This window comes from Astatotilapia calliptera, chromosome 2, assembly GCF_900246225.1.
Source record: "Astatotilapia calliptera chromosome 2, fAstCal1.2, whole genome shotgun sequence".
NCBI classification, from domain to species: Eukaryota; Metazoa; Chordata; class Actinopteri; order Cichliformes; family Cichlidae; genus Astatotilapia; species Astatotilapia calliptera.
In genome coordinates, this window is record NC_039303.1 from 22,019,308 (window position 1) to 22,042,567 (window position 23,260).

The following is a 23,260-nucleotide window of genomic DNA, read 5'->3' on the forward strand; positions in this document are numbered from 1 at the left end:
ATGCAACGATGTTAATTGGATTTTTGTCCCGTTATGAACCTTCAAGCTCATTGTCACCGTGTTGGTGTTTAGAAACTGAATGTGCGAGAAGTCACTGGCCAATGAGCATACCACGGATATTCCTCCTTTCTTAATTTAATAATGACCATAATATATAAAAATAGATGTGATGTTCTATTTACTATGACCTGAAAACTGATCCAGGGGAGTAATCAGGAAAGGGAAAGGGTACGGTGGCCCTGGAAGGCCAAATGGACTGCAACTTAAGAAAACAACAGCAACAAGAAAAACGCTGCAAAAGCACACAAAACACAACGGAAATAGGAAAAAGAAAACAGAAATAGGAAAAAACTGATTTCCAAAAGCACAAGGGAAGTGTTCCTGGGAAAACAATAACCCGACGGACCAGTTACAGGAACCAAAATATGCTAAGAATTGCTCTTGGAGACACTTACAAGAAGTGGAGGGTCTATTGGTTTTATGAGGAAAGAAAAGATGAGAGGTAAGTGTGTTAGCCTAAATATTAGCCTAAAAATCCATCATCAGTATTATATGAATCATGAGACTAAAACACACTTACCTAGCATGTTTGGTTCCTGAAGTGTTTCTGGGGTTATTGTCTCCCCAGAAACTCTTCCCTTGTGCTTTTTGGAAATCTGTTTTTTCCTGTTTCCGTTGTGTTTTGTGTGCTTTTGCAGCATTTTTCTTATTGCTGGTGTTTTCTTAAGTTGCAGTCCGTTTGGCCTCTCAGGGCCACCATAGGGGAAAGGTCACAGAGCAGGGGAGCCAAGCGTTGTCTCCCATTAATTTCTATATCTGGGAAACTTTATGCAACCAGAGGAGTCGCCCCCGTCTGGCCATTAAAAAGAATGCAGAAACTACATCTGTCTTTTATGTGTGTGGTGTTTTCATGCTCAAACAAATGCCCTCCAAGGCAGAATCACACCATCTCTAGCACTGTAGCACAGTCGACCACGTGAATGTGAAATTGTATTTTAGCATCACAATGAGTCTTTTAAATTCAAACCACAGTTTTACAAAACAGCTTTCACATCAAACATAACTGCAGATGCTTGGTGAACGTATTAATTATTATTCATGTCATACAGTGTGTGTGTTTTGTCCCGGCTCCCTAACAACATCCCAATGTTCTATCTATCTATCTATCTATCTATCTATCTATCTATCTATCTATCTATCTATCTATCTATCTATCTATCTATCTATCTATCTATCTATCTATCTATCTATCTATCTATCTATCTATCTATCTATCTATCTCGTAACTCCTGCACTCCCAGCATGATTTAGAATTAATAACAGTTAATCTTTATGTTAAAGCTATGTGTGGTGTAACCCATATTAAATGGTTTAAATGGTAATGATGCATCTAAATCCATTAACTATCCTCAATTTTACAAAGGGGATAGTCATCTAGAGAAGGTTGTAGAGTTTCCCTGCAGTAAAAACACATCCATTGCAGCACAGTATTTTTCCAAAGGGAATTACAGTGTTCATCTTAAAACAAATTTCCTAAACTATTCATGTACAGCATATAACCCACTGTTCTTTAGCTTAAACAGGCATTTTCAGCTTTGTGACTTTTGGCTTAAAAACGGAGAATTCTGCTAGATTAATATTTCCTATATTCTTCTCCTCTCTGCCGTCTCTCCCAGCTTGTGTCTAACTCGAGGCCAAACCAGCCAAACTCTGACAGTTTGACCTTCCTCAGAGGTCACTCCTATTCTTACAGCAGCCAGCCCAGCACGGCCTCCTGCTTCAACACAGGCCAGCCCTGTATAACTGATCATACCGCTATCCAGACTCATTCTGCAGAGATGTGGGAATGAAAGGTCCGATTAGGGCCTGCTGGAAGTATTCAGCACACAGTCGCTACCCTGCCCGGCCCATCACTCCAGTCGGCGGCCCCCTTCTAACCAGCCCCTGCTCCCCTCCGTCCTGCGCTCCTCAGAGCTGTGATTGGCATGTGAATTACAGTGTGTGGTGATGATAATAAGAGTGCTAACCGGGGCCAGGCCTGCGCCTTCGAGCCAGCAGCCAATCCCAGCTGGCACAGCCTGAAAGACAACCGCTGCCACCATCTGAAGAGGCAAATAAAAATGACAAGCTAACTGTTAAAGAACTGCTGATTTTTCACATGTTTTAAAAGCTTTTGTAGCTCTGCCAGATCTTTCTTTCTTTTTCTTTCCACCCAACTTCTTCTTCTCCTAAATTTTCACCCTTCTCCCTGGCCGCCTGCGACCACATCCAGATACACGAAACCCCTCATTTATCAGGGAAATCTAAAAATAATCCCTCCTCTGCTGCGGTGTGGCTTTGATAAAAAAAATAAATATTGGTGTTCAGAACGATTGTGCGCTGTGGGACAGAAACAGATAAAGACATGCGTGACGGTTCCTCAACAGCTTTCCACCGCATGCATGTGAAACGACGGATTTCCCCCCCTCAAATAATTACTACTTCCCCCTCTCACCATACGTGTTAACAACAGCGAAAGGAGCACTCAACACATTTCAAACTCCTGCTCAAGTCAGCGAGCCATCCAGAAAGTGTATTTACATTGGAGCGTCGTTCACTTTTATGCATCGCTCTATCCAAACATTCCCAAAATCGTGTGGTAGTTACACATTACAGTATTAGAAAATTATACCCTAACACCCGGCAGATTAGTTTTTCACCCCTTGACATCCTTCTGGGAAGTAGAGCTCTCATTCCCAGGGATCTATTCCTAAATCCCAACTTTCCCGGTGCCCCGTTCAATCAGCGTCCTGCTTGGCAGAGTTGCCCCGTCTGGGCTGTCTGCGAGGGAGAAAAGATGCTCGGCTCAGACCCTCACATGCAGAGTCTGACTCTCATTATCAATTACTGCTGTTTTTGTTTCTTTTTACCACAGCCATTAACCACACTGTTACTGGCAGCCAGGGGGAGTTAGTGAGAGAAAGAGGCAGGCAGAGAGAGAGGGAGAGAGAGAAAGCAATTTTCATCAAAAAGAATTAGCTATCCAAACAAGTGAGACGAATGTGCCGTAGAGTCAGTTTCACAGTTGGCCTCATGAAAGCATTGTGGACAGATGAAGATCTATATGTTTTTAATGGGAAGAGGGTGAGTAGTAAGGGATAAGTAAAAGCTTAGGGAGAGAAAAGAGGGAGGGAGAGGGAGGACATAATTCACAACACACTTGTGGTGAGAGGAGGAGGAGGCCTGCATCTTGGCAGAGGCGCTCCTCTCCTCTCCTGCTTTCCTCTTGCCCTCGCTCCTTTGTTACCGGGCTGAGACAGAAGGAGCCAGTGAAGGCTGGATGCCGTGACACATGAGCCATTAAATCTTCCTGCACTGCGGGCAAAGGGGGAGGCGGGGGCAGCAGTACCAGGCCCTGTGCCCAAGATCCCCACATGCTGCCAGGCTAGAGACCCAGAGAGCAGACAGCAAGAGGGGATCCACAGAGGGAGACAGAGTTTCACCACGTCTATAACTATTGTAATAACTCATAACAACCCCCCCAAGACTAAATGATCTGTAGTTGATTTAGAAATGTGCTGCTGAGGAGCAGAGACAGGCTGAGCTTTCTATCTAAACTAATCTCAAACTAATTTTTTCTGTCATATGCATTTTGGTACAAATTTAACACCAACCGGATACCTTTTTCTTTTTTTTAAACAACACAATGTTTATAATACAGTGTTCCCAATTTCCACTATGGGAACTGTTATGACTAACATTATTAATGGGTGTGTTTAGCCGCTCACGGCACATAGTTGACAGTGTGGTCTTGATTAAATATTGGAAAAGTCAACATAGCTTGAAGCACAAGACACAGCGCTATTACTACAAGTTAACTTCATATCAACATAACTTCCAGGAGACGGTTTGTTTATTGTTCATTCCCTTAAATGTGTCAAGCTGAAAAGCCTCAGATCCTCCGCTTCTCATAATGCAACCAGGTCCTTTTCAGGCGTCTCTCTTGGCTCAGAAACGGCCTTTCTTGGGTGATTTCATATGTGAGTGTACGGTAATTTCTCCATGTCAAGTAAAGGCTAATGAGTCTGTGCTGTTTGTTTGTGGGTCGTTCTGCAGAGCAGCTTCAGTTTTGTATTTAATAACTGAAGCTGCTCTGTTGAGTTGAGATCAGATGACTGGCCATTGGCCATTAAGATATTTTCTGACAAAGTCTCATGTGGCCTTCCTGTTCTTACAGTTTTTCCTCAGTTGCTTTGGTGCATTTCTCACAACAGAATTGATCTCTGCACCACTACTAAGGCTCTTCTCAAAACAATTAGTGCAAACTGCAAAACATGGTGGATAACTTGCAAGAGTGAGTCACTTCATCAAAAAGAAAAGTCAGTTGCTCAAAATAAGTAGTCAATGCTTCAAAAGCAAGTCCCTTAATCAAAACAGATTATTTTCATCAAAAGCAAGTACTTATATCAAAGTGTCAGGGCTGTCACAATTACAAGTCATTACACCAGCACCTTTGGTCACAAAATCAAATGGTTTGAACATGTTCTCATTGTGACGGATTTCTTTGTAGGTGCTTCCCAATGACATGTCAAGTCTGGACAGCATGCATGGCATGTTGAAAACCATAAATTGTAAAGGAAAATCAAGACACTTCATATGCACTCTTGATAATATTTAATTGAAACTGTTCACAGCATTGTGCAACTGGGGAAATACAGTAAATCAAACATGCAGTAGTTATGAAACAAAACAAAAAAACAACAACAAAAACTGAAAAACAGACACTGCTGCATATCAATCATTGATATCTAGACGCTCCCGTCTGTCTGCCCACATATTTGCATCAACATCACAGCGAATGTCAGCTCTATCAAAAGTATCTTCTGGAGTGTCGAATCCACCCTCTGCAGGACTCTGCTGTGATGTCATCACAAGCTGCATCCAGAGCTGCTAGCAGGGTCATTTGGGTATGTGGATGCCTGTCATATACCTTCCACCTCCAGGAAGAGAAAAACTCCTCAATTGGATTTAGGAATGGAGTGTAAGGAGGAAGAAATTCCATAAGCATCCTGTCGTGTGCTGCAAACTACTGCCTGACTACAGCAGAGTGATGGAAGCTAACATTATCCCAAACCACTACATGCATTGTCCGATTGTCACCAGGATCATCCCTTTCATTTTGTGGGATTAGGTCCCTATAAAGAGCGTCCAGAAAAGCCAATAGGTGTTGTGTATTGTATGCACCAACACGAGGAATATGGGTGTGAACGCCATTTTCTGAGATTGCTGCACACATTGTAATATTTCCTCCTCGTTGGCCTGGGACATCAATGGTGGCTCTTTCTCCAATGTGATTGCGTCCACGCCGTCTGCCTTTTGCGAGATTGAATCCCGCTTCGTCAAGATATACAAACGTGTGCAGGTGTTCCCTGGCTTCCAATTCCAGGATACGCTATACAAAGGATGAGAATGAAAAAGTCTGTAATGGTGCATTTGGCACAACAGATTGTACAGTTTGAATTGTAAATAGGATTACAGTAACATGCATAAATGTAAGTGCAGTGCATGGCCTAAACTTTTACAGTAAACAGAGGTACATATGCAAACATGTTTTACCTGTACATACTGGTGACGGCGCTCCTTCACTCGATCACTGTTCCGTTCAAATGGTACTTTGTACAATTGCTTCATGGACATTTCATTCCGTCTGAGGACTCGGTCTATGGTGCAAATTGATATTGGCTGAATATTTCCGAAGATGGTGTCATCTTCTACGACAGTTCTTTGTATTTCTCTCAGTCTCAAAGCGTTGTTTGCAGCCACCATTGCACAAATTCTTTCCTCTTGCTGCGGAGTCAAAAGTGGACCTCTTCCACCTCTTCCAGGTTGTCTGGCAGTCCTTTTTGAGATGCAGATGAAAAAAACAAACATGCTTACAGTAATTGTTACAGGACTATCATTCAAAACTCCTTTCTTTACAGCATTACTGTATTGTACCACAGCACACTATGCCACACCTGGGCCAAGTCTGCGCTTCAGTTACAGTACGTCTATATGTAAAGATAAGGTCATGTCCTAATGCAAGTCTCCTGTATGACTATGAAAGTTCAGAGCAAATTAGTTTGTGCTGAATAACTACAATACAGTATGCTCACCTGTTTTCCCGACGAAATGTCTGGATGATAGAACTTACAGTAGTTCTCCCAACATTTGGCTGCACCCTTCGACCAGCCTCGGCCATTGTGAGGCCATGGTTTATCACATGATCCACAAGTGTTGCCCTGATTTCGTCAGGAACGTGTCCATGTGGTTGGCCTCTTCTTACCCGGTTTTGTCCTCGTCCTCCACCGATTCTCACCCCTCTTCCACAAGGCTGACGTTCCATGTTCTGCAGTTTTGTAGATTCAGTATGCACCTCATGCCTGTCTGTTGGTTTACACATTATATATATACTTGTAGAGTAGGGGATACTATAACGCGATTCACCTGTGACTGGGTAGAAGAGGCTTTTCATTGGTTGCAAGTAAGAGTAACACACACCAATTTTCATTAGTGTGAGATAAGGTTCACCTGAGAAAAGTAATTTATGGAGATTTTCATGGAAACTCCTTAAAAATAGGGTTTTCAAAATGGGTGTACAAATTGTTTGACAAGATGTTCAAAAATTTTGAGTGCACTGACACAAGCAATGAAATGAAGACTATTAGTTGTAAGGACAATGACTATTCAGCCGGTACAAGTATAAATAATTGTGACATTCATGATAAAAGCAAGGAGATAGTGATGAATAGCAAGTCAAAAGTGACCATTCTTTAGATATTTGTACTTACTCAACTGCTTCATGTCTAAAGGCATTTGGACCTGTTCATTACCTGCACCATGTTAGGCAGGTAATGTGGTATGTTTCAGTTACTTTTCTCTTCCCAAAAAGTTCATTTTGGTTTCATCTATCTTAGAACTGTTCAGGCTCTTTAAGATATTTTCTGACAAAGTCTCATGTGGCCTTCCTGTTCTTAAGTGTAACCCATATACTCAAGAATCCTCTGAATGTGTGTGTCCAATCTGTTGATTGCAGACAGTGATACTCCAACCTCCTCAAACGTGTTTTTGACTTGGCTAGATGCTGTGAAGAAATGAAGGAAAGAATTCTGCAATCATCCACTTTAGGTTTCCTCTGTAGTCTTTCTGACTACACTATACTATTATTCATTTGGACACTTCTTACGTTTTGCTATCTCTCTTTAATAGTTGATTTTTCTTCCTAAGAATAACCTCCCTCACTGGCACTGACATGTTTTCAGAACTCACGGTTCCAGTGAAGAGAGACCAAATGAGAGAGTTCAACGGTCAACTCCAGATCTTCTGCCTGCTTAATTTGTTACAAAATAACATGAAAAGAGGCCTCATCTGTGAAACTGCTTTAACTGTAGGATTACTGCCGAGCCTCTGAAAACTGGGGACTGTGTATAAAAATGTCTGAAATTCCTGAGCAGTTAATGAATACTTTTGTTAAGCTGCCTGAAGTAAAGGCGAAGGCCTGCATTTTAATCCCATCTTGATTGTTTGGTTTAAAATTCAGCTACAAAATGATTCAGAAAAAAAAAAGTTCTTTGGGGACCTAACTGTAAATCCAGAAATTAATTTACATGCGGTGATGATGTGCAGAGAGTGTGTGAAACTCCCACATGCCGGATTTATGTGTTGAGTATATGATGGTCATTAAATTCACAGTTGTGAACATAAACAGCAAATAGCTCTACAATCCATTTGCTGATAAACTTAAGGGTCTCTTACATTTTTTTTACCATTTCATCATCAGATTTTGGAAGATACCGTTTGGATGACGTTCAACAGCAAATCAAGAACCACGATGTGCTGGCACACAGAGTTAATTAATTACAAGTAGAAGAGGATGTGATCAGTCCCAGTGACTCTCACATGAGTGCTGCTGCAGATGCAGAGGCAGTGAATGTGAATGAAGGCTTCATTCCTGCAGGGACATGAAAGTCTGAGAGACACTGCTGTACCTCCAAGAAGAGGGACAAGGCAGAGGTTATGAGTAGCAGATGTGACATTACACAGATGCACATCCCTGGACATGATGACATGAGGATGAATAGCTTCTGTTTGGGCTTCCTTATGCGTCCTTTTCCACGTCTGCTTCGAATGGAAAACAGGAGCAGACGATGACGATAACAGCAAACAACACAAAAATGAGCACATCATTGTCATAGCAGTCACAGTACTCCAGGTGAGCCGTCATCCATGTACCAGCACAGAGCAGAGAGGTCACATCCCATTAGAGCCACCGTCCTACATTTAATCACTCTGCAAACGTCACAGGAGACAGGCAGTGGAAGTTTGACGTTTGGCAAGAGAGCTGGCATCCCGTGCCCAGAATAAGCCTCTCTCTCTCACACACACACACACACACACACACACACACACACACACACACACACACACACACACACACACACACACACACACACACACACACACATGACCCAACTTAAAACAAACCATAAGGGAGCCCCGTCACATCCATTCAGCAGTGAGCCACAGACAGCCAGGCCTGTTTATAAACACACACGTTGCGAGCTGTGAGCCTGTGCGCACATACAGCACATGGGTGTGTGGCTGGTGGTGATTATTCTTTGGGCCCTGGCCTTCAGCTCCAAATAGGCACAAACTTGGAAAAAACAAATAGCTGTGAATAAACAACGCGAAAACTGAAGTGCAGATAATAGAAAAACACTTCTTATGGACAAATAAAGGTCCTTTAGTTTAAGGCCAATTATTTGCTATTAATTAAGGCCCTGTATACAAATCAACAGCATGGCAGCGAGAAGCCGGAAGGCGAAAAAAAATGAATGGGAAACCTAATTGCAGCTGGTCATCGAACTTCCGCTTTAATGGAAACCCGAGGCCTCCCTCTTAATTGGATTTGAATCCCTTGTTTCCGCCAAGCGCGTGCACGCATATTGTGTTTAATAAGAGGAAACATGTGTGCCAGCCATCCCTGAACGGCCGCAGGTTTGCGCCAAATCAGAAAGCAACAAGAAGGTGCCGGGCCGTTTAGCAGAAAGCCAGGCGAGGCGATCGCTCGTCATCACTCTCCTGACATCCCATAATCCCATGAGAAAGATTTATGAGCTGACTGGCGAAGACAGCACGGAAAGCAATCTCTCAAACATGCGAGGAAAGAGACTGCGCAGGCTATTTCTATCAGTTTTGAGCGTCTTTTTCCAATAAAAGCCAGCAGGAACAGCAGCAGCAGGCCGCAGCCAGATCCGATCTGCTACACCCTCCTCCTCCCCCCCAGCCTGAAACCACGGCGGGTGTTTGAGATGCTTTGCAAGAAAACGACAAGTTAGGAAAGAATAAACACGAAGGCCGGGGTCCGACAGCAGGTTATATGATGACAGGGAACATGTGATTCCGGTTGGTCATAGTTCTCCATTTCCCGGCTGTTGTCAGAGATTTCCATCAGCAACCAAACCAACCGTGCTGTAAACACAGCCCTCATTTGTTTTCTCCTCAGAGCAATTACACCATGTGATTAAAAAACATTTTAAATAGAGCCTTTGCTGACTTTTATTTGTGTAAAGCGGATCTATTTCATGTCGAGCAGTAATGTAATAATCCCGAGCTGTCATTACAGACCCTTTTTCTTCCCCCTGTGCGCCAAACTCCATCTGATCCACGCATTTATGAGAACCAGACTATTGCGCACAACCTCACCGGGTACCACGAATAAGAACCCCACTTCTGTACCAAGGAAACGGGAGACGTGAGCGCGCTTTACGGAAAGCCTTCAAATTAATATAGGAAATGTTAGCTTCAGCAGACATGCAGAGAGTTTCACGGTGATATTTTACCTTCCAGATGGTCCGAGTTAACAGATCTAAATATTTGTGCCTTTCGCCTCCTTACAATATTTGACAGAATAAGTGTATTAACCTATGGGCCGTCTAAATAGGAGAGCATCTTAGAATGCAAATGAACGGCTTATTTGTTTAAAAAAAATGTCCTTTACATTACAACATTTACATTTGACGAAGATACAGGATAAATTCAAGCCATCAAATTTATTTTTGTCTTAAACGTTTAATTTTATTATTTAATATGAGTCGAAGATTACTGCCCAAATTTATGAACTGACCTAAGAATTTTGAATTTCTGAGGACAGTGAGGCGCGCAAACATGCTCCTACAGGCTGTTCCGAGACCAAAGTAACACACAGCAAAAAATATCCAACATCTATCGAGTCCTTTTACTTTTCTCTCAACGTTAAGAAACAAAAAGATATTTCAGATAAGCTTAATTCAGGTGCGTATTGAGCCAAATGGCTGCTTGTTTTGGTTCCAAAGTTCCAACGTCGAGCGCAAAAATACTGATTATGAAATGAATGTCATTATTTCACTCTTTATTATTTCACTTTATTCTCATTCGTTTCAGTTAATATGAATTTCAGGTTACATTAGAGTTTAGGTGGATGTCTACTACGGCGCGGGGCCGCACGTGAAGGAATGCGCGCTCTCCCCTCCTTCTCTATGACGCGCAGAGCGGAACCGGAGGAACGAACTCTCTGTGAGAGAGGGAAGGCGAGAAGTTGATCCGGTTAAAGGGGGGAAATGTTGTAGTGAGAAGAGGCGTGCCAATAATCAGGGAGGTGTTTTTGATGCGGGCGCGCGTCTCGGAGAACACATGGGAACGCAGCGGTTTAATTACGCAGCGTCACGCGGAGCTCCCTGAGGTGCTGCGGCTGCTGGTGTTTGCTCTGCCTGTCCTCTTCTGAGCGAGCTAGGGGGCTGAACTTTGTGCGGGACGAAGTTAAAGTTCGGGGGAATACAGGAGCCGTACAGACGGTGTTTCCCACCAGGATGCAGGGACTGAGCTCCCGGGCTCACGCCTTTTCGGTGGAGGCGCTGGTCGGGAAGCCCTGCAAGAGGATTAAAGTGTCGGAGGAGCACGAGCCGAGCAGCGCTGACACCAGCGGCGATAGGAGCATCTTTCCCGGTGAGGACACTTTTGCTTAACCGCCGAGAGCACCCTGCTGCTTTTTATTTGAAGGACTTTTACGCACAATTTTGGGGGAAAAAACAGGAAACGCACAACTTTCTAGTTGCAAGGTTCAGTTGATTTTTCATCTTTAGGCCACATTTAAAGTTCTCAAAAATTAAAATTCTCATGATTTAGAATATATTCAATCAGTTAAAACTCAAGAGTTATCACGTGAACTTGCTTTTGAGGAATAGGGCTAAAATTAGCTCGCTCTAGGAACTTTAACATTCATGAAGTAAAATAAGATTTATAATATTACCAATTTTTAAAATTTCCCCAAATTAAAAGAGCTTCCAAAGTTCTGGCTTTCCATTAAATATAAAAAAAAAAAAATAGACACATTTCTGTGTTTTTTCTCATTTCTCTTTTTTCACTCCTTTCCCCACTTTTCAGACCAGAATAAATATCCCATCAACCAGCTACAGAAAGCATGTCCGACACCGAGGAGGGGAGAGGACCCCTCAGCCTGTGACCCGCAGGGACAGACTGACAGATCACAGACTGAAGACTCTGACCCGAGCAGCGAGGAGAAGAAGCCGAAGGAGAGCGACTGTCGGCCGGACAGAGAGGTCCGAGTAGAGCTGCAGGGCTCCGAGCTGTGGAGGAGATTCTACGAGATCGGCACCGAGATGATCATCACTAAAGCCGGAAGGTAAAACATCTGCGCAAGAAAGACTAAATTCAAAGAAGTTCGTGTGAAGTCTTAGCCCCGCACAAGCCGTCTTCCTGCTGATTTTACCAACTTTAACCAGCTTTTTTATTTAAAACGTTTAAACTCCAACTGTATTTGCCTCCACGTTAACAAGCAAAGAGCTACAGCCGTTTTTCTGTAGATCACCAGATACAGTGCAGTCTGGCCGTTATGTTTTTAGTGCCACAGTTTGAGATTTCAGTTAAAACGACAGTTTAATCAGATACTTTATCTTAGTGCAATTTAAACCCGTCGGTTTAGTTTTCAGTCCGGGCCTCTGAAGGGGATTACCCCCGCAAATAAATTTAAAAAAGACTTGTCTACATTTTAATGATAACTGAAGGTGTGCTTCCTCATTAAAGCGTCTGTTGCAAATAAAATCCAATGTGGAGCGGGCTTATCAGGCTATGATAATTACATTAACTGTTCTGCGGTCACAGGTGCGGCTTTATCGAGGATTTTAAAACGCTCTATCAAGATACAACCAATCGGAGGCGAGCAGAAGAACAACAGTGTACAATAAGATCACTCCCTAAACTAACGAGGCAGCTATCATTAAACAAATTATGAGGTTCAGAACAAAAACTGAAAGTGGCTTTTCATCACGTGGATATATGTCACTTACTTTTGCTTTTGTGAATTAACTCATATTCATGAACTAAACCGTTTTCTAAATCATTCTTAGCTTAGTATTTTACCCATATTTGCCGATCTGTAAGATCTCTTTTATGTGACGCATCGTTTGCACAGAGAAAACTTGTTGTTGGGAGTGTAATTAAGCTTCTATCTCAGGTTCGCAGAAAACGGGTTCTTGCTCAGATAAATGAGTTATTGGAACATGACTGCGCGCGGAAATCTAAGTTCCGTTTACTCAATCACCGACAACACGCGCTGTAAATCTCGGACAGTGACGACGCCCTCAGGGCCCCTGGAGGTCCCTGAACTTTCCTGTGAACCTGGCCGGCAGAAGCAGAAGCGTCTCGGCCTCTTCTTGTCTTTAAGACGTCGCTATAAACTGAAATCCGTGATGGCCAAATACGCATTTAACAGTTTTATTAAGCAGCTTTCATTAAAGAGATCAAACACGACTTCTCTCTTGTTATTTTTCCTCTCCTCTCATCAGGAGAATGTTTCCTTCTGTGCGCGTCAAGGTGCGCAATCTGGACCCTTGCCAGCAGTATTATATCGCGATGGACGTCATGCCCGTGGACTCCAAACGTTACAGGTGAGCGCCGATTTTTTTTTTTATTCTTGTTGTTGTTTTTTCCTTTTACTTACACGCGCTTTCCTCCACGCAGGTATGTGTACCACAGCTCGCAGTGGATGGTGGCTGGAAACACGGATCACTCCTGCATCTCGCCGCGGCTCTACGTGCACCCGGACTCCCCGTGCGCAGGAGAGACGTGGATGCGTCAGGTCATCAGCTTTGACCGAGTCAAGCTCACCAACAACGAGATGGACGATAAGGGACATGTAGGTAACCCACACGCTGCCTCCTGTTGCTCTTCTTGCTTTGGATAAGGATCAGATGCACTAAGATTAAAAGGGAGTTCGTTTTTAAAGCGTATGTGCTGAAGATCATTCTTTAATTTTTGTGTATTAGATCATGATATTAACAAATCTTTTTAATCATTTTTATGTGTTTCTGCGTGTTGCTTTTGCTTTTCTGACTGCGTTGAGAGTTTCAGTCCTTAAACTGCTCTCCTACACATTTGTAACATCGAGGGGAAACCTGGATATCTTAGAGGGAGGAAGGAAGCGGAAATACTTCTCAGCTCCAAAGTTTACCGCGAAAGATTTAGCAATCTGCAAATGTTGTGACCAGGGAGGCATCTGGAGGCTTTTCGACTCGATCCTGCTGTTTATACGTCCACGCTGGAACTTGTGTGTTTATGAAATTAATTTCATGTTTAAAAAAAAAAGAAAGAAAAGAAAAAAGACAAGAATAACTTTCTCGAAATCCACATCTCTCGTGGTCAGTGTAAAATCTCAAATGGACATTTTACGCATTTTTAATTAACTTTATTGTCTTCACTTTTTTTTCTTAACATATTGCTGTTTGTCAGTAAGTGCTGAGTTTATTTTAGAAAGCGTTTCCCTCCACTGTGAAACCTCATATATCACATTACCGTTTTTTTATTGGGCTTTTCTCCTGTGAAAAGAAATAGTCTAGATCAGAGGTGTCAAACATAAGGCCTGGGGGGCAGAATCAGCCCGCTGAAGACTCTAAGCCGGCCCATTGGGCAGCTATAGAAAATGGGAAGGAGTGGATAGAGTTTAAATTTCTATCTTTAATTTCATAAATTTTACAGCTTTTCCTATTAATAAAACCTCTCCACCTCCATCGCCTTTCATCATACAACATCACAGTAATTTACTAACAGATAAAGAGCTAAATTTACAGGAAAGTTACTGTTTCAAATATTAAATATCAAATAATATGAAAATTTTAATGAGTCCACAATAATTTAAAAAACAAAAACGTTTGTAATTACAGGATAGTCTGTTTATATTAAACTGTATTAAGAAGAGCTTTAGGCTTTATAATTACAGAACAGTGAACTATTATAGCCTTTTCTATGATTTTACACATTTATCATGTTGTTTCACCGACCCAGCCCATTTCAGATCACTTAACATCAAAGTGGACTGTATGTGGCCCACGACGCAAAATGAGTTTAACACAGCTGCTCGAGATGCTAGGACCACAAATTTTTACAGTTGTGCTGTTACATTTACATGTTTATTTGTTTTGACTCTTTTCAGTGTTTTTAATCTACTTTCCCAAATATATATTAAAAAAATGATAATATTAATATTCCACCTCAAAAAATTGTGCTATAAAACCCCCAAACAACCTTCTAGGAGACCAGTTTTACTCCATGACAATATATGAGGAACAAAATAATTGTTTCATATATTTTGTTTTGTTCGCAAAGAGGTCACATGTAACCCATAGTGTATTACTAATAATTTGTCAGACCTTTGTTAGTAATATGACATATTTAACCATATTTGATGTTTTATTAGGTTTATTTGATGAAAGGCACATTTGTGCTAAATACTTTTATAAAACGTAGAGCTCTTCATAATTGTATTTTAAAGACTTGGATATTTCCTTTCATTATCCTGTTAATCATGTAACCTACTGTCGTGCACCAGAAGAAGATTTATATCTAAAACAGCCTGAAATCCACTTTTTTAATTTCCTTTTTTTAAGAATGAAATTTATTTTAAAATCTGTTTTACATTTTTTTAAAAACTACAAAGTACAGCAAAATTTATTTTTTGCCAGAACTTTCTTTATTTTTTTGGATTGTTAGCACAAAAAATGGAAATGACAGATTTACAAAATTGCATTTTTTTTTATTTTAAAGGGGTTTTTTTTATATAAAAAAACAAAAAAGAACATGCAGCTGTAATACTTGACATGTCCGTTTCTGATCTGAAAGATGATTCCAAATTGATGTCCACCTTAAAAAATAAATAAATAAAAAGCCTTTCATTCTTCGTCTCATGATGCAGATCATTCTTCAGTCGATGCATAAATACAAGCCACGTGTGCACATCATCAAACACAACCCTCGCATGGACTTGTCTCAGATCCAGTCGCTGCCTGCTGACGGAGTGCACAGCTTCTCCTTCCCAGAAACAGAGTTCACCACAGTCACAGCCTACCAGAACCAGCAGGTAACACTCAGCAGCAGTGCTGAAATACTTCTCAATACTTCTCACAAACAGAAGGTTTGAGCTCAGAAACTAAGCGCACTAATGTTGGATTGTTTCTTTAATAAACATCTGACTTTTTCATGAATTGGAACATTAACAAAATGAAGTGATGTTTAATAAAGAAAAATCAGTCAGTGACTCTGTGTTACTACTGTTTGCCAGATTTGATCAAAAAACAGATGTTTAGCCTTTTCTTCCTTGGCACGGTTGTTATGATGATGTTCCAGTGAACAGCTCAGGCTGCTTGACCTCATAAAATGTCCACATTGTGAAGCCAGTGAGGCCCGGTTCCATGTGCTCGCAGCCAAATCATAAATTTGCAGTGTTCTGATTTTCTGCTGGTCCAATTGCTCAGAGAGGGTGTGTGTGTGTTCCCGTCGAGGGGACCTGACCCTGCTGTTGGCTACCATTCCTCCAGTAACAGAGCCCTCCGCAGGGACTGCCAGCTCTTTTCATCAGGGCTCATTTTACTATCAGTGAACGTGTTATTACAGAAACGCAGTAACGAGCTGTGACTGCGCCGACTGCCGCCGTCCACGGCCTATTAAAGCACAGGATAAAACCGAACGACCCTGAACCCCTTCTGCAAGAACCCCTGTTTGACATGGCTGATCGCCTTGGGTGCTGCTGGGAGATGCAGTCCCGCGGGGGTGCTCTGCCACTCTACTCTATTGTAAAAGCTGAGCTCATTGTTAGCTTAAGCACGTCAACCGTTGACAAATCCACTCTAACCCGTGTCTGTTCCTCTCCTCTGGGCCAGATTACAAAACTGAAGATCGACAGGAACCCCTTCGCCAAAGGCTTCCGAGATCCAGGAAGGAATAGGTATAGCAAACTCTCACTGAACGCTGAACATAAACACTTTTTATTTAGCTGAAAGTGCTCCACTAAAGGACCCAAGAGGGATTTAAAGTTCAACCACTGAAATCTGAAGCCACATAAAACCTACAAATAAAGCTGAGCTGAGTAGTGCAGAATTTCACACCTCTCAGTACCAAAATTTAAATACCTGGAATAACGTTTTTCATTGCTTTTACAGTATGTATAAATAAGTGTGTGTGTGTGTGTGTGTGTGTGTGTGTGTGTGTGTGTGTGTGTGTGTGTGCAGGGGAGTGTTGGATGGCCTGCTCGAGTCATATCCCTGGAGAGGCCCTTTCAGCCTGGACTTCAAGCCTTTCACCATACAGCTCCAAGGTAAAGTGCTCCAGCTCTATTTACTTCTGAGATTTGACTTTTTTACCGTGTTGATTCAGTGTCTTATTTTTTTCCTGTCCTGTCCGCTGACAGGGAGCTCAGGGTCGCCCACCAGCAGTGTGAAGAGCCTCCTTCCCGTCTCTTCATCTTCATCCCTTCACCCGCTGTCCTGCCAGGACGCCGCTGTCCACGCTTTCACTCTCCCCCTCTACAGCAAGACCTCCACCACCTCACCCAGCATTTCCCCTCTGCCCAGCAGAGCCTTCTCCTCCCTGGGAGCAGACAGACTGAGAGGCTTCTCCCCTCTGCCTCCTCTCACAGACCTCCCGCTGTTCTCTGCGCTGCAGGGGAAGAAACCGCCCCACTGCAGGGACCCGTGTCCTCACGAGTCCCCGGGGTCTCCTTGCCTACTCCCCTTACACTGCCCTCTCAGCCCTCAGAGCTCTCCTCTCCCCCCACATCTCTCAGACACTGTAAGCCCGTATTGCCTCTACCGCTACAGCTTCCCTCTGAACCCCCAGCTTGCAGCCATTTCCCGGCACCCCAAACTAGCCGAAGACACTACAGACTGTCTGCTGCGCCAGCCTCCCTGGCTCCCGACCACCAACCACTGCCTCTGACGGCTGGACGGCACTTGCGGGCTCCGGCCCATTGAGCATAACAATCCCAAAACTGAACACACAAAACAGAAAGGGCTGATCCTTCTTGATCCGACTGAGAGGAGAAATGTGGCTGTGGGGACTTCTTTGTATTTATAAACTCTTTTACACAAACGTGTTGGAGTTACCAGCACAAACAAGCGATCCTGAGGCAGATTGCGAGCAGCTCCTTTTCATTCTGCAATCTCGTCTAGAGCCAGAGAAGCCAAAAACGGAGTAAACAGAAACATTCCTGTTCAGGCAGGATGCAGATTTTTATTCGGGACAGATTGCTTTTGACAGTTCAGTCCACAGTTTTACTGCATCAAGGGCTGTAACAGTGTTACCAAAGAGCATCAGCAATGAGGTATGTAACAGAACTATTATAATGAACGTGTTTGTTAAACTGACCATAAGTGCCCATTAAAGTTTTTTCGTGCTTTTTGTTGAGCTCCACAACTTCCAAATGGTCTTTTTATACACTTTCAAACACGGCAGTGCACACATAGCACACGCATAATGACAGTTCTGCTTGAACATAAATGCCAAATGTATTTCAGAGTAAAGCACACATGCAGTATTGAGCAACAGGAAGCGAGTTTGAAGGAGACATGATGAAAGGGTGCACATTATGTTCCAATTATCTGCCGCTGTCCATTTAAAGTGAACAAAAGCATGTTTTGTGTTTTTGAATCTCTGCGTCAGGCCTGGCCACCCCTGACTAATAACATGAGCTCATCAGGTTTCTGTGTGATTTTTAGGGGAAGAACCACAGCTGCCAGAATCCAGGCAGCCAGTTTCCATTCCTGCATTTTATTACCAATAATAAGGCTAATCAGAGATGCATGGAGGTGAAATGGTTATTCAGTAGAGCCCTTTATTCGGAACAAGAGCTTTGCTCCCTGAAACAGTTTAAATCAGCTCTTTTCTTGATTGTTGTGTTGTTCAGAGTCAAATGAAAAGCTATCACTACCGTTGGCCAACACAACACAGTTGTTTTGGGGGTTTTTTTTGCGTTCATACCAAATGGGGCACACCCGTTCAGCCACTGATGTGATAATTCCTGCCTTCAGCTCAGTCAGAAACCAGCACCCATTCATCCCTGTCTCTCTCCTCCCTCTCAGCAGAGCTAGGAACAGCAGTTTAGGAAAAGTGGGGAGGGAGGGAGAGGGAAATGGCCTGTTTCCCGACAAACGGTCATAACCAAACAGCAATTTACTTGTCACAGCCGAGCATGGCGGTGAGCTAATGTGAGCTGGACGTGGAAATAGCAGGAAGAAGTTAATTGAGGATCTCGGTAAGGGGATGGCCCGTGTTTTGGTGAATGCTCAGGTGCGCCACTATCAAACAGCCTGCTCTTTGTCTGCAGACCAACATAATCTGGACAGGTTATTTGATACTGTCTGTCATTTCCATTTGGCCTGCATAGGACAATCATTTTAAACTCCCTTCTAATTCCTGATCTTTCAATTAGACAAATTGCTTTCATACCAGGAGGGCTGAACATTGCACCTGTCACTCTTCAGTGAAGCAGGCACACGCTTGTGGTAGATATTAGAAGGAAAAAGATAACATGAGCATGTGGGCCTAAATATGAGTGTGCTAAATTGAAAAAGATAAACAAGAGGTTTGACGCACATTCATAGAGTCTGAAATAGCTAAAACTGTGTTTGATAAAATTCGGTTAAATTCAGTGTTGCTTACATAGCACCAAATCATAACAACAGTCGCCTCAATGGGCTTTATATTGTAAGGTAAAGACCCTACAATAATAGAGAGAAACCCCAACAATTAAACAACCCCCTTTGCTGTGAGCACTTGGTGACAGTGGGAAGAAAAAACTCCCTTTTAACAGGAAGAAACCTCTGGCAAAACCAGGCCCAAGCTGGGGGCAGCCATCTACCATGACTGCACATTGTGAATTAATACATGAAGGAGCACACTTACACTGTAGGCTTATACTTGTTGGTTTCAGCATATAGCAGTGTTCATAGTATCATGTCTTACTACGTAAAGTCCACGATGAATGGTGTACCTGTAATGGTCAAAAAGCTGAACAGCTGTACCTCATCAATGTCCATCAAACAATTTTTCTGCCAATAGAAGGAGAAATATGCCGCTAGTCTATGTTCCACCTAGAAAAGGTGGATTTCAGAACTCGTTACAGCAGTAAAGTCAGAAAAGCAAGAAAAAACAGGATTTGTTTCGCTTCTCAGGAGGTAGAGCCAGTCATATGTCACTAGCAAAGCAGTGCAATACTTGTTTTCTTATGGTTAAAAACACCCCTGCAGCACGCTTATGGATAGATCCTGATCAGTACTCCGTGAATGGCTTATTTAGCAAGTCACAAATACGTGATAGTGGCAGTAAAGATTCAATTTAATTGTTTTTAAAGGTTTTACACTTTTACTGCCATTCGCTCATGCCATCTTGGATTGTTAATTTGGGGTTTGCGGGACTGCTCCGATTTTCCAAATTGGAATTTTTTTGTTTTATTGTTTTTAATTTTGTTTGATTTAAATTGTTCAAGATGAAAATTCTAACTGGGAATTGTAAATTCTGTCTTCCAATTTCATCTGGAAAGCAGAATTCATATAACAAATAAAAAATAAAATTTTTTTTAAAAAAAAGCTACCTGGCTAACTGCAAAAGTATCCGGTCTTTAAGTCTGACGTTATCAACTGTTTCCGGGTCCAAACTCCACTTCAGGTCCCAAAGTCAAACTAACACTGCAGCATCACTGAGAGCTAAAAACTGTTTAAATTCTTTCATCTTTAATAAAATGATCAGTGTGGCTGCTCTACCAGGTGTAACAATTAAGTTTAACATCCAGGCATCCATGAAAACAGAATTTATTAAATTTAATGGCGTTAGAAGTTAACAGGAAGTTAGCTCGCTAGTTTCCACTTAACATAATATACCATGTTCTGACTGAGAGACTTCTGAAAAAATTAAGACATACAGCTCTGCTTCCGACATAAATAAGGACAGGAAACTAAACAGCAGTGACGTTTGCTGGGATACTGAATTTGGGCTAGCTGTCTACACAGCTATGGTTAGCATAATATAAACACATTAGCACAGTGAAGCTGGAGGATGAACGTTAACTTTTTTCCACTCGATAAGTTAACGCAGGTGTTCCCGATGGTTAGGGACAAATGCGATCGCATGGCAGGATGCTGTAAACGGACCAAACTTCAGTCAGAAGAACAACAGAGATAATCCATTCACAATAAGGGGTTAGTCATTAATATACTGCCGTGTGAGCTGGGCTGTAGTTACATTGTAAGGTTTTTAAAACGAAGCTTTAAAATGAACAGTGGTAATAAAAACCGAGATAGGCCGACAGTTATCAATACCTTTTTTAGGGGCTTGTTCAGATTAAATAGAACCTTAATAAACATAGAGTAGTTTGGACCCGGAAGCAGGGTTCTTACATGATTAGCTTAGGTTATCTTAGCTTCGTTTAGCTTAGCATAAAATTGGAAACTTGGAAGAATATAAAAGCAACAATAGTTCCTTCGACTCTCAGTAATGAGAGTTACATGTATTTACAGATTATAATTTAGCAGGATATTACTTGGCTAGTTAAAGAAACCGTGTTTTAAAACTACTTAAAAGATGGATGTGTATTGTATGTAGGCTAAGTCTATAAGAAAATGGCCCTTAGCTCCCTCGTTAAACACTTTCCTGGTGACTTCATGGGCTGAGTTGCTAGTTTTATATACAGAAAAAATATGAAATTCACTTTGTGAAATCTGATTATAATTTAAGACAGAAAGGACAAATTAGTTTGCTCATTGACTTGTAAATCTTAAGTCGTTGACAATTTGTTAGCTCTTAGGCTAAGAACTTGTCAACAAGTTCTAACAACTTGTCAATCACAAGTCATTAGCCAAAGACTGTGTAGTGTCCCGTGCTCTCCCGTTATATCCGCTTTCAATATGGCGATGTGAAAAAGTTGAGCTCAAGGCTTTATAAATTTACTAACCAGTGGGTGACATCACAGGATCTACTATCCATCTTTTTGCTGTGTTGGTTAGACCCCATAGCGTGTTGAAGGTAACAGCTGGGTTAACCTTTCATCAACTTGTGGAAGAATATCCATATCTGCCCATTCATCCGCTCTATGAATTTGCCTTATACTGAGTCAGCATAATCCTCTGGTTGAAATAACATGGAGGCTGCGCTTATGAAACAACAGAAAGGGTGGCTTGTGTTTTTTTTGTGTGTTGATTTTTTTCTGGACTGTTCCACTGTGATTGACAGGCAGTAAAGGGAAAGAAATGTGACCCCGAAGTCATTTGTTTCCAATCATGTGAAATGGCATCCTGAAACAGGAGAGAGGCTCAGCAGAGAGTCGGAACGTGTAAGTATACTCTGCCTTCATTAGATTAAAAAACATGAAACACACACACCACTAACACGTGTATGCCAGTTAATAATAGTTGCCATACACCCACTTACACACACACATATGCTCATTCAGCTTAAACGCCCTGCAGCCAAACTCGTGTTCACCTCTGCGTGTCTCTCGTGAAGGTTTATACTGGACCCTATTTTCTCTGCAAATTCAATAAAAGCTGGTTATTTATCAGGTCAGATTATGGGACATGACTGAGCTCAGCTGTAAAGTTAAAAGTGAAACCAGCTGTGGCTGAAATTGAATTACACTCTGTGAGTAATGTGAAAAGCAAGAGCAGTTTAACAGTTATTAAGCACTCCTCTACCGCCCCATCGACCGGGCGTACGCTGCACAGTTACAGTGAAAGTGCTCCTCACCTCCTCTCTGTGATCGTTATCTCCCTCCTAGTTACAGATATAGTCCAAAACCTCTTCTCTGACGCAGCGCAAGAAGTCTCAATGAGTTAGATTTCTATTTATATGCACGTGTATACCTTTCAGTACGGCCACACGTGTGCGTAGACGGGGGTCATGGGGGCTTCACTTTGGCATGTGCTCCCTGACAAGCCTCTGTCTTACAGGAGCAGAGGTTAGATGAGTGGAGGACAAACTATTTTAACATGTGGTCTGGCAGCTGGCCTCCATGTTTGTGTGTGTGAGTTTTGGGGTTTCCTCTGCATGTTCCATCTGGGCCTCAGACTCATGCCATTCTTCAGAAAAAGTGTTAATCACCCAACCAGTTCTTGCATTCTCCCTCATTTCCCAAATTTATACTTAAGATCATTTCTCCCAGTCCATGTATCATGCTTTATCTTTGGATCTCCTAATTTAAGAAGCCCCCCAAAAAAGGGATTCAACATAATTAACACACTTGCAGCTATGTGACAGTGCATCCATTTAGCTAAAGCACTTTCTGCACAAAGATTGTCCAAAAAACACGTTCTACCCTTTATTATATGCAGCTCCACTCCTCCTGGGAGAAAGTGTGTGTGTTTGCTAATTCCTCCCCTTGTCTGTTAGGCTAAAGTGTGATTCTACAGGTGTGTGTGTGTGAGAGAGAAAGAGTCTCTGGCATTGGTTTTATTTAATACAAGCCATCAACCCCTTTGGAACAAGAGATGTGAGATATTCTTTTTCTCTTTGCCCCTATCTCTGGCAGAGGGATAGATCGTTCTTACCTCTTTTTGCTTCCTGTGTATGACAGGTTATCACTCCTGGGACAGATACAGAGGGGGGAGAGGGGGAAATAGGAATAGAGGCAGAGAGTGATTGAGTGAGAATGATGCTCCGTGGCTGATGTATCGGATGGCAGATGAGAGGATGAGGCGAGGGTGTGGGGTGGAGAGAAAAAAGTGATTTAGCACCAGGCTGTACTCTCCTCTCCTCTTATCCAAGCCTCTGCTTCTTTCATGTCTCAACCAAGGGTTGACCCGCCTGCTGCCCCAGATGGTGCTGTCTGTCTGGGCTGCCTTCTACAGGATGTGCCCCTCTCACCCCCACATCCACAGACCTATACTTGTATAATTGATTTCAGGGGGGAAAGGCCGTCTTTCTCTTG

The 23,260-nt window shown here is 42.4% G+C and overlaps 1 protein-coding gene across 2 annotated transcripts in view; it reads left to right on the forward strand.

The window, feature by feature from the left end:
- The window catches only part of tbx22 (T-box transcription factor 22), a 21,048-nt gene extending 3,230 nt beyond the window's left edge, over positions 1–17,818 (forward strand). Inside the window, exons 1-8 of one of the 2 annotated variants that reach the window (XM_026187941.1) lie at positions 10,482–11,001; positions 11,440–11,698; positions 12,861–12,962; positions 13,036–13,210; positions 15,263–15,427; positions 16,227–16,291; positions 16,575–16,660; positions 16,754–17,818. In XM_026187941.1, coding sequence (XP_026043726.1) covers positions 10,866–11,001; positions 11,440–11,698; positions 12,861–12,962; positions 13,036–13,210; positions 15,263–15,427; positions 16,227–16,291; positions 16,575–16,660; positions 16,754–17,280 — 1,515 coding nt within the window. In that variant the 5' untranslated portion in view covers positions 10,482–10,865 and the 3' untranslated portion in view covers positions 17,281–17,818. Of the gene's footprint in view, positions 1–10,481; positions 11,002–11,439; positions 11,699–12,860; positions 12,963–13,035; positions 13,211–15,262; positions 15,428–16,226; positions 16,292–16,574; positions 16,661–16,753 lie in introns of those variants that run through there. The other variant, XM_026187950.1, reaches the window with a different exon arrangement.
- Positions 17,819–23,260: the final 5,442 nt, after the last annotated feature.